Source organism: Ylistrum balloti, unplaced genomic scaffold, assembly GCF_031769215.1.
Source record: "Ylistrum balloti isolate Yb309-2 unplaced genomic scaffold, AGI_CSIRO_Ybal_v1 Utg369880, whole genome shotgun sequence".
Taxonomy (NCBI): domain Eukaryota; kingdom Metazoa; phylum Mollusca; class Bivalvia; order Pectinida; family Pectinidae; genus Ylistrum; species Ylistrum balloti.
The window spans coordinates 47555-60000 of NW_026782018.1; the positions used below are offsets into that span (position 1 = coordinate 47555).

At 36.2% G+C, this 12446-nt stretch overlaps 2 protein-coding genes across 2 annotated transcripts in view; one reads left to right on the top strand and one right to left on the bottom strand.

Moving 5' to 3' along the window:
• Positions 1 to 336: 336 nt before the first annotated feature.
• Positions 337 to 2250, bottom strand: LOC132546244 (uncharacterized). Its single transcript, XM_060209953.1, has one exon. It carries the CDS (start codon positions 2248 to 2250, stop codon positions 337 to 339), a length of 1914 nt encoding a protein of 637 aa, XP_060065936.1.
• Positions 2251 to 9133: 6883 nt separating this feature from the next.
• LOC132546246 (calexcitin-2-like) overlaps positions 9134 to 12446 on the top strand; it is a 19785-nt gene continuing 16472 nt past the window's right edge. Inside the window, exon 1 of the mRNA XM_060209954.1 lies at positions 9134 to 9221. Within this exon, the coding sequence (XP_060065937.1) occupies positions 9134 to 9221 (88 nt within the window). The remainder of the gene's footprint in view (positions 9222 to 12446) is intronic.

The following is a 12446-nucleotide window of genomic DNA, read 5'->3' on the forward strand; positions in this document are numbered from 1 at the left end:
TAAACATACGTACTCGTCAATTGTTGAAGGCGACATTTCTACAGCTGCTTCTTGATTCTATCTATGTTTGAAGAATCTATTTTGTTCAGATGAAAAAATAAAACAATGTCGAGACGTCACCAGTCTTATAAATAATATACAATTATGGACTTCGGTGCTGGTGAATATGATGTGATATGAACCTGAAAAAATGATAGTGACCGAGACGAAGCCGAGGTTAATATAATTTTAAATAATAGTAAATTGTAGTTCTCTTTCGATGTATGGCTTCTTTGTAGGCCAATGTCCACCACTAAATCTCGTTTCCTGAAGCCGATTGCATTTGTGCAAAAAATCTTATTTACAATAGCAATATCTTTCTAAAACCGATGCATTCTTATGATGTAAAACACAATCAGATTGCCCGCTGTATTTATTCAATCGTAATATGTCTCCAAGAAGAAGGAATTGTTTTTCATTGTACCGAACTGTTGCTTCGAATTCGGCAAAACTTGGTACGACATTGAATTGAATCACATATTCTCCCTCGGTATTAACTTTACCTGTGTTATGAGGTTTGAACATTGATCTCCACCCATTATGAATGTTATTCAGTTTCAAATCTGAACATATACGATGCACGTCCTTAAGAATCAAGTGAATGTTTTTTACAATCCATTGCGAAATTTCATGAACTATGCTAGCGTTAGTAGAATACGACTCGGGAATAGATTTACATATGCAGAAGTCCATGGGTATTTTCAGATCGTCACAAGTCCGGTTTGTACTGATAATCCGAAGGAGGCTGGTTCCATATTTACCAGCAGCTCTTGGGGTCATGTGACCTTTGCCAAGCTCAAGGACGTCCTGTAACGTGGCAAACACATCTACATTGCTTGTAAGTTTGTTTCTATTTTCTTTTAGATTTTCGTATAAATTACGATGTTCTCTACGAAACCAACGGGGTAGAGAAACATAAAATGCAGGCAAATGTTCCTCCAAGCGACCCTGATACGTATTCCTAATCTGTCCGTATCTGCTGCCATGGTCACCAAATATTAATAGCACGGTATTTTCAAGTAGACCACGTGCGTTTAAATCAGTCAATGTCCTGGTCAGTGGAAGGTCAACCACACCTACTCCGTTGGGGTTATCGTGTGAAGGGTTGGTTACAAATGTAAATGTAAAATGGGGAATATGTTGGTATGTTGTGATAAAAGCTGTCAATTTGTCAAATATCGACTGTAGAATCAACGAGTTTCCTGAGCAGAGTCCATTTCTCATCCTAGAAGTTTCTAGTCCCATCATAAACGGTCGCAAATAATAATCTACAGGGGCGGAATGGAAACCCTTTTTTAGATAGTGGAAGATAGCAATATTTGAGGAATCCTCACCCATGAAGGTAACATAACCAGCTTTCATGAAATCCTTCCAGATAAAAGGATAATTATCAAAAAACCCTTTGGTACCGTTCAGTTCCTCTTTTGTAATACCCAATAGCATAAGAAGTATGTTCGGAAATGTATTCAGTCCCGCTTTGTTATACCCTAAAAGATCAACGGAATCCATGGTCTTTGTAAGGAAACTCCGAGTGAAATTCATATGGCGGATAAAGTTCATATGAGAAGTCGACTCTAGTCCTATCATAACCACATTCATAGGTCTTCTCGCCATCGTACCGGTATCTTGCATTGTAGATCTAACTTGATTTCTTGAATTAACTAAAGTTTCGTTTCTGACAACAAAAGCAAAATGTTGCTCTGTAAGAAGCGTGTTATTTGTACCGAAACAACGAACCAAACAAAATTCGTCGGTGACATTGAGAAATTCGGTAAAATAAAGAAATTTGTTTTTCAAAAACATGCTTCGTTTGTCGGTACCTATCGCTTTCACGTATGGTTGATAAACACATTTTGAAAATGTTTTATAGTGCCTCTCGACAGCAGTTTTATTGACTACTATTTGCAAATGTTTCTGGTACGCAATAATATCCCATCTTTTACATTGATAATGTTTTTTGACTTTTATGAATTTTTTAATTGTAAGTTCAAAAGGATCGAGGTGCGGAATTTGACATGCCCCCGTATGGTAATCGTTATTTTTAGGAACTCCATAGTGTACGTCTGATTTCAATTTTGTTGAATAATGTTTGGGGTCCTTGGTTACAAATAAATCCAGCAACCATCCATACCAAATCACAGAATTTAACAAGAATCCGACCAGTAGGAGAGAGCAGAAACAAGTCTTGAAATCAATCGGAAACTTCATCATCGTGGTAGATTTTTCCTGTAATGAAATAAATATTTAACATAATAATAATTTCTTAAAGAAAAAAAATACACATATTTTCTATCATTTCTGAAAATATACAATAATAAATATGCTTTCGACGAAGCTTCTATATTTTTATATTATCATTAGTGAGTCATTCACGTTAAAAAAACTAATATGAAATAAATGTTCATAATGGACTATTAAGTCTTTTCACTTTAGTTTCCTAACGTGCCATTTACTCAGAGAGTTTGGAGTGCAAAGTTACAGTGTGTAGTTTACTCAAAGAAATGAACGCTTATTCTTTGAGTTTGCAGCTTATACCACACATTAATCGTTTATGTACTCAGCTCGCCGTTCAAGCCCTCATTTTTCGGGTCTCGGACGCACTACTTGTGTCACGCGCTCATTTTGAAGTTTCAACCGTAGCTTTTCTTGGCTGGAACCGATTTTGTTTTTCGAGCGTTCAATTTTACCACATTTTGGATTGCCTTATTCATGACTTCACTGAAGTGTGCTTTTTTAGAATTTGTTGTAACTTTGCAAGGTTTTAACATGACACACGCCTACACATTCATATGTAACAATATATTACGATATCACCGTCTTCTTCTTCTTAATAATTTTCGTTTATCGTGTAAGTTGTGTAAAGACAGTGCTTTACATCAATTGATTATTGATAGACTGATGGTAAATTGTCTCCAGTGTTCCAATTTTAGGTCGGCTTATTACAAGGAGAATCACTATCACCAATAATGTTTCTATATGTGTTAATGATTTTACAAAAGCCAATTAATTAAACGCAACTGCTGTGTTTATCCCCTTTAAGGAAAATCAAAAGTATCAAAAGAAAATAAAGAGTGAGATACATAGTTAAATAAATTTTGTAATTTTCATCATATGATTTTAAAATAGGCAAGTATAGGTGAACAATAAAAATTAAACTGCACCTCCACCAGCATACTGCTGTTTCGGAAGTGGATAGCACCTTTTCATGCTTTAGTGTAAGATAAAGTCAAACTGCATCGTACAGCTGTTTAGATCTTCTAGGACGCGTTAGTTATGCTACATCATACAGCTATTTCGTTCTTCTAGGATTCGTCAGTGATGTTACATCATACAGCTGTTTCGTCCTTCTAGGACTCGTTAGTGATGCTACATCATACTGCTGTTTCGTCCTTCTAGGACTCGTCAGTGGTGCTACTTCATACAGTTGTTTCGTCCTTCTAAGACTCGTCAGTGATGCTACATCATACAGCTGTTTCGTCCTTCTAGGACTCGTCAGTGATGCTACATCGTACAGCTGTTTCGTCCTTCTAGGACTCGTTAGTGATGCTACATCATACTGCTGTTTCGTCATTCGTTAGTGGCGGTAAGGGCATACATTTTGAAGCCTATCTGTTGTTGGACAATTATTGAGGGATGATATAATCGATGGAATTTGACCGTGAATGAAAAAAAATAGTTGATTTTAGAAAAGTAAGCAATTGTTAACAAACCAACAGTGAAAATTTGATCGAAATGATACATAATTATAAGAGTAAATTTACAGTAGCACATGCTGATTTAGCTACAAAAGGTCGAAAGGTTTATTACTTTCTCAGCCGTAAGGCAATACAGTTTATCTTGACTGAAAAGACAATGTTATCATTATTTGATACTTACTTATTATGCACTTCAAATTAAGGCTGTGAGGTCTTGGGCTTCGTGTCGAATCTGCGTCAAAGATAGAATAAATACATCAGTTGTTTTTAAACACTTTTACTATGGTTGAACTGTTATCTAGCAATAATGTAAAATATCGCTGTACTTGTAATGTATTCAGTGTATTGGGGTTAAATAAGGTATCTGAGACATGTGTACTTGTAATGTATTCAGTGTTTTGGTGTTCAGTAAGGTGTCTGGAAATGTTGTCGACGTGGACAGATTGCTCACTCAGCTATGGCAAGTAATGAGGATTAGCGACTAGACTATATCACGCGAAGATCGTTCTTTTCTTCGATGGCGCCATATGAATAATTTTTAAGCAATCTTTCATTCTATCTTTCAGTTTAAAAATGTTCGTGATATTGTACGTCCTTAACAAAATTCTTCAAAGGCCTAACATGCATTCACAGTCCAATGATAACGATTAACTTGTTTTACTCTACGGTTTTACCATATAACCTGTGGTAGTAAACTTTATCAGATTCATAATGTTAAAATATTGAGTTAGAAATTGTTTAAACTAAATATATGATGTGAGTAGTCTTCGTATGGTCAAGTGAACTGGCATAATATATATATATATAATATATATGATTATCTAGCAATAATGTAAAATCTCGCTGTATTTGTAATGTATTCAGTGTATTGGGGTTAGGTTGGGTATATCAAAATGGGTACTGTGTATGTGTACAGTGTAATGGTGTTCAGTAAGGTGCCTGAAAATGTGTACTTGTAATATGTACAGTGTACTTGTGTTCAGTAAAGTGTCTGGAAATGTGTATTGTGAATGTGTACAGTGTACTTGTGTTCAGTAAGGTGTCTGGAAATGTATACTTATAATGTGTACAGTGTACTGGTGTTCAGTAAGGTGTCTGAAAATGTGTACTTGTAATGTGTACAGTGTACTGGTGTTCAGTAAGGTGTCTGGAAATGTTTACTTGTAATGTGTACAGTGTACTTGTGTTCAGTAAGGTGAAATATATGCAACGTTGCATGTTTATGCGCCATGGTAGTAGGTCGATGCATTTCATTTTCTTTTATGTATTACATTTATGAATTCAATAAGAATTACACCAAAATTGTTATTTATACAAAATTTAGTAATTATAATTATGTCTGTTAACAAAGAATATCTATAATTCTCTTGTCTGCCGATATGTGTCTCTGCTGAATTTCAGTCTACAGCTTTCCTATTTGTTGTTGAAAAGTAGTTTGTGCTACATAGAAGCTAGATACATAACCGGTTGAAAAAATTGAATGTACAAGAGGGTCTCTAAAAATGTGGATACAAAATTGAACGTCGAAGAAAATTGTAGTGTTTCTAGACACAGTGGAGAGAGAACTTAACGTTGAAGAAAGTTGGTAGTGTTTCTAGACACAGTGGAGAGAGAACTGAACTTCGGAGAAGGTGGTAGTGCTTCTAGACACAGTGGAGAGAGAACTAAACGTTGAAGAAGGTGGTAGTTTATCTAGACACAGTGGAGAGAGAACTTAACGTTGAAGAAGGTGGTAGTGTATTTAGACACACGGAAGAGAACTGAACGTCAAAGAAAGCGGTAGTGTTTCTAGACACAGTGGAGAGAGAACTTAACGTTGAAGAAAGTTGTAGTGTTTCTAGACACAGAGGAGAGAAAATTAAACGTCAAAGGAAGTTGTAGTGTTTCTAGACACACGGAAGAGAACTGAACGTCAAAGAAGGTGGTAGTGTTTCTAGACACAGTGGAGAGAGAACTGAACGTCAAAGAAGGTGGTAGTGTATTTAGACACACGGAAGAGAAACTGAACTGAACGGAATACCATGTTTAAAGGTAAAAAACAAACAACTATATCATTCTTCTTTTCCGATGTGATTTTTTAGGGAGGGGGGATAATTTATTTTCGTATTTTCGCTTTTAATTTGATGATAAATATCGTTAGTCTGAACTACAGTTAGTCACTTACAAGTGTCGGACCAACCAGAGCGAGACATTGTTCTCGTTTGTTATAAAAAGAAATCCTTTCTCAAGAAAAGTGCATAAGTGTCCTTGGCTCGGTTATAACCGGAACAAGGACGTTAAGCTCCAAAACAGAAAGAAAAAGAAAAAATGCATAATAATAAATTGTTGATAACACACGTAGATGTTGATTAATCATGTGCAAGCATTAGGCGTTATTTACATGTATTTGAATATCTGTGATAAAGGATGGTCACAGCAAGTGAAAAAAAAATATTTAAACTATGAATTGGGAACAAACGAGATATGTCATGCGTGATACAGGATAAGATTTGTATCTAAAATGCAGAAATTTCCGAAATTTTCTGTACCAGTGGTTTAAAGCCACGTGTCTAGAAACTACTCAAAATCCATGTCGTGGTAATGAGGTAAAAACTAGTTTTTTGAAGTCAAAGCCCACAAAAGAATTTATTGCAAGTTATCAATTCACCATTTTCGTCATAAGTGTCCTTTTTTCTCTCAAAATATTTCTTTGCTTTAACAACAATTTGGTTGCGTTTCATAAGAAATACTACGTTTTGCCAACAACCACCAACAGATCTCTTCTGTGTCTACTATTCGTGACTACTGGGTTTTTCATTCTGTGCGCTATGTACAATTTCACCTCTGGAACATGTCATGGCAAAATTGAAGGTCCCATGTGCAACACCTTGTGGACAAGACGAAGAGACTAGTTTGATCCTTTGATACACATCAAACGAATCTCGGGGTCGCATAAGGGTATATTGTAATGGCTTTGAAGTTAGGTGTCGCTCCTTTATAATCTTCAGAAGGAACATTTCAGCCTGTGATTGGTCAGTATTTTTTCTTCTGGAACCAATCAAATTACTCCGCTTGTATCTTCAATTTTGCTTCGTTGTGTTCCAGGAGTGCAGAGAGCGAAAGTGATCGTAACCCCTCGAGTATCGAGGATGTTCAATAGAGGTTAAAGAGCCAGACCCACTCTAGATGTTTTTCATATTTTAATGACTGGAAATGTTGTTGTATACTAATAGATAATATATTAATAAAGACTTGTATAAAGTTTCGAACTTGAAATTGAAAAGGGTAACGGAGATATCGGTGCCGGAATTAGCCTCATTAATCAACACTATGATATGGATATTGGTGAGGAAAAGTCACGTGATACGTTCAGACGCGGTCAGAACCAAAACAAAAATGGAGAAAGAGGTGAGTAGTACGTCCATGTGACATCGCTTGTAAAGAGATTTTACCGATAAATGCAATCAATACTCTATATATCCTGTATGGAAATCATCTAACGTATGTATTGATCACATCTTTCAATGCTTAGATATGATACAAAAACGTGCAGATTACGAGAAAAACTACGATAAATTGCAAATGGGGGCTACGATACGGTAACGAACATATAGAACATCGCGAAATGGATCAACCTTAAACGAATATTTGATGAGAAAAGTATTTATGAATATGATTTTAGAGTGATACTACACGAGAGAGCAGGGATATTTACAGTTCTTTGCGCATGCGTCAGAGGTCAGGACTTCCCGCATAATTATGAATTAGCACTGAGTCGTTTCGAATTCTTTTTTAAAACTATTTATCACGTTAGATTGGTAGCGATTTACTTTAAAATTACGGTATTACAGGGTTAGTCAGAATTTTTGCTACCCGAAAAATAGAAAATAATGAACTTTTTTTATGTAAAATAATATCGGTCGAGGAGTGGGTTTGGCTCTTTAACACATGGCTTACATAAAACATGACATAGAGTACATCCATCAATTAGCACGTGAAGCTGTTCGTAACCGAGAATCACAAACAAAATTTGATTCAATAGGAAGGTAAGAATGTTATCTTCCTCTGGCTATAAAAAGGGCAACCCTGTATCCGATACATCATTCGATGGTGCTGGTCTTAATATATTTTGCGATTAATAATTTTTCCAAGTTCGTCGTCATAAGAACGCGTTTTCAAAACTATTGTCTAGTTAACCAGAATATCTCCTTTACAACTTTACAACCGGTGAAGTATGTATTTGATAACAGGGAATTTATATTCACATATATGTAAGTATGTGACAACATAATTTTACATTCACATGTATGTAATGTGTGTGATAACGGAATATTACATTATACAATTATGGACTTCGGTGAATATGATGTGATATGAACCTGAAAAATGATATTGACCGAGGCGAAGCCTGTGTGGTAACAGAATATTACATACACATATATGTAATGTATGTGATAACAGAATATTACATTCACATGTATGTAATGTGTGTGATAACATAATATTACATTCACATGTATGTAATGTATGTGATAACAGAATATTACATTCACATGTATGTAACGTGTGTGATAACAGAATATTACATTCACATGTATGTAACGTGTGTGATAACAGAATATTACATTCACATGTATTTCAATTTTCTTTCATTTTTTCTCTTTTTTTTATATTTCCTTTTTTACGCTTTCGTCGAAAGTTTTGATGTATAGGGATCTTTCTGAATGCTAATTCACAATTCAATGCATTACTAAACTACACTCCTTATCTGTTCTGACTCCTCTTTCTCCCATTATCATGGCAGTACGACTACACTTTAAAACGCTACCATAATTTTTTACAGTGATGTATTAAATTTGAATTTATTTATTTATTCAAGCATTTTATGTATTTACTTATTAAAGCATTTTATTTATAGATAAGTGTGTAATATTCATTATTGCGATTTTTCCTCACCGAAGTGCGAAACAAGCGGTTCATTGTTAGAACAATATAATCTTGTTTATTTTGTAAAGATGGGAAAAGTGCCAAACAGCACTAAAAGTTGATCATACGAAAACAAGTACGTTGACAAAACAGAAAGTATTAGTCATCCGAAATAATATCTCTTATTGTAGTAACTTTTTAAATAGATTATTTATGTCTAGTATTTGTCATTGTGATATAAATATAAATTTAGCCGAAGAGAAAATCACACGGCAGACACTGAACGTTTCGTCACGGTAGAGTGATTAACGACTCATGTTTACCTGTACACACCTGTCCGCTCTAGAATATGATCAGTATGGAAAGTGGAAGGTCAGAGTTCACGGTGAACATACATAGTATATTGACGGCTGCCATGTTGTGTATCTCTTACGTACTGATATTTTATATTTGATTTCGTATCGATCACCGAGGCACGTGCTTTACATATTAAGATGTGTTTGGAGTTTTTACGCATGTCAGATACTCAGAGTGCACGCAATGCCAAAAAACGCAAAAAGTCCGGAGGTTTTTTCCAGTTCCGTAAGTAAATTATATATATTCTGTGCAAGTTTACTATTATGTCCGATGGTAAACCAGCAAAGCGGAATGACTGATTTCTTTATTAAGTTTCATATTAACATTTTGAGGGTCGTGGGGAGGGTCGTATGTGTTGGAAGGGTCATGGAGGGGCAGGGAGAAGCGCGAGGATGGATGAGGGGAGGGATGTGTTGGGGTGCACGGATATGCGCGAGGACGGATGGGTGTGGGGTGTAGTGGGGCGCGGGGAGATGCGCCAGGACGGCGCCGGGATGGGTGTGGGGAGAGCGTGGGAAGGGTCGCAGGGAGATGCGCGAGTATGGATGGGGGGGGGGGGAGATGTGCCAGGACGGCACAGAGACGGGTGTGGATAGGGTATGGGGAGGAGCCTGAGGAGGTGTATGGAGAGCGGGATTGAAATGTATCAGCTTGTATTTTTATATCATTTCGACGTCACTGTCACAACTCATACGAACTTACAAGTGATTCTCATGTTAAACACAAAACGAAAATAGTGTCACTATCTGTTTGTTTTGTTTTCCGCTTAGTCGAACTCTGTTGAACGTAAAAATCCCAAGACAGCTATTCATAGGACACCCGGATAAGACAGCGTTACTTACACGTATTGTATTGGGGAGTTTTAAAACTCGCCTTTGTATACGTGTGTATTACATATATACATTGTATACAGTTTGTCGACTTAACTACTACACATTACATGTTCAAAACCCACTTGTCACGATAGTTCTTTATTTCATAACCTAGTTTTTGTGGTTTTTTAGATTACGCTTTTAACGAGTTATTTTGGTATGTATTATAGACAGAAGTGCAAGCTACTGACTGCAGTAGTTCCACAGTATTAAATCTACGTGACATCTTTATCACCAAGATAGTCAACGACTACCCGGTGAATGTCTATGTTACACTAGTTAACTCGTGTAGAGAGGTTCAAATTGCCACTATTCTTGGAAGTCCACCAGCTGTCATAGCAGACTTATTTCAGGACACCGATTGTCTTCTTGCCTCATTTGCAAAAGACTGTTGTATTTTTGCCGAAAAGGCCTCTTTACTAACATTTAACTAGTCTTTAGTCAGCATTAATTTTATGTCCTTGTAATTATCACTTCATTATCGTTTCTCTGCATCTTTCTCTTTCTTCATTATATTTTTAAATACTTTGTGTCATAATATGTAATTACATGTATCATCCTCATTTGTAACTCTTCAATTTTGGAGGAATAAAGAAATGAATGAATGAATGACGTCACGCGAATTCACACGTAAACAGGAAAAAAGAGAGAGAGAGAGGGAGAGAGTGAGAGGTGATTGAGAGAGAGAGAGAGAGAGAGGGAGAGAGAACATAACATCCTCATGACATCAGAAACAGCCTAAGAGACGAAAGAACAGTTCAATATTCAAGTTTGATAATTGGTTTTGTTTATAATTACTATGCTGGATGTTCGCACTGGGCACTTCTTACAGAGTCCAGATTGTGTTTTACATCCCCTTCCTAAAGGTTCCTATGTTATTTAAAGTTTAAACGACTGCAATTTTTTTAATTGAACAGGCGGCAAGTGATAAACCATAAAACCACTACCGTAACAGATGGCAGAAATGTTAGACCATCAATAGAGAAATTAATTAAAATACGTACGGTGGGCCTCCAGCCATACAACCATCAGTACTGTCTGTACTGGGGCGTAATCAGGTTTGATAGTGTCATTAGTCTGTTTGACAATATATTTTATATCTTATTTTTGATAATACGTCGCGGTCGAGAGTAACACTACCCTGGTAGAGATTTCTATTTCACGTTATCTTAATTAATTATAACCAAATTAACAGGTTTCCGGGTAACTTCGATTTAACGCAATATCTTACACTAGACAGGGATATTTTTAATTGTCAGAAAATGTTCTGTTAATTTTAATAGTAATACCTATGCCAGATATCTGCATTGTTCAAAAGCATGAGAATCGAAATATATTTCGACAGGAATGACAAATCCCACTTCAATATCAAATTTGTTGGTTTGGTTTATTGTCGTGTAAAGAGCCGTGGTCATTTTAAAGCAGGTCTTTTGTTGGTTGTTATTGGCTATCACACTGAATAACATGCGAAAGGCCCGTCTCATTCCATCTGAAGCAATTAGGGTCACGCGTCATACTCAAGGACACTATGACGTCAGCCCAAACTAACCGCCACCGGTTCTCTGGGGTTACACTGTCCGCCGCGCGAGCACCATAACCGACCGTGCTTATCTAATATGTAGAGGCCTTATCACGCCATATTCTTCTTTTTGTCACCTTGGAGACAAATCGGTTTTATCGTAAAATACAGATATCCTGGTCAAAAACAGATCTGGTTAAAAACAGATCTTCTGGTTAAATACAGATCTCCTGGTTAAATACAGATCTTCTGGTTAAATACAGATCTTCTGGTTAAATACAGATCTCCTGGTTAAATACAGATCTTCTAGTTAAATACAGATCTCCTGGTTAAATACAGATCTTCTAGTTAAATACAGATCTCCTGGTTAAATACAGATCTTCTGGTTAAATACAGATCTCCTGGTTAAATACAGATCTCCTGGTTAAATACAGATCTTCTAGTTAAATACAGATCTCCTGGTTAAATACAGATCTCCTGGTTAAATACAGATATCCTGGTCAAATACAGATCTGGTTAAAAACAGATCTCCTAGTTGAATACAGATCTTCTAGTTAAATACAGATCTCCTGGTTAAATACAGATCTCCTGGTTAAATACAGATCTTCTGGTTAAATACAGATCTCCTGGTTAAATACAGATCTTCTGGTTAAATACAGATCTCCTGGTTAAATACAGATCTTCTAGTTAAATACAGATCTCCTGGTAAAATACAGATCTCCTGGTTAAATACAGATCTCCTAGTTAAATACATATCTCCTGGTTAAATACAGATCTCCCGGTTAAATACAGATCTCCTGGTTAAATACAGATCTTCTAGTTAAATACAGATCTCCTGGTTAAATACAGATCTCCTGGTTAAATCAACGGTAAATCAACATCCCCTGGTGAAACAACATACCGTAGTAAAATCAACATCACGCGGCAAAATTAACATCCCCTGGCGAAATTAACATCACCTGGTGAAATTGACATCCTCTGATGAAATTAACATCACCTGGTGAAATTAACATCCCCTGAAATTAACATCCCCTGGTGAAATTAACATCCCCTGGTGAA

Coding starts and splice junctions, on each gene's coding strand:
- LOC132546244 (XM_060209953.1), bottom strand. CDS start 2,250: ATGATGAAGTTTCCGATTGATTTCAAGACTTGTTTCTGCTCTCTCCTA.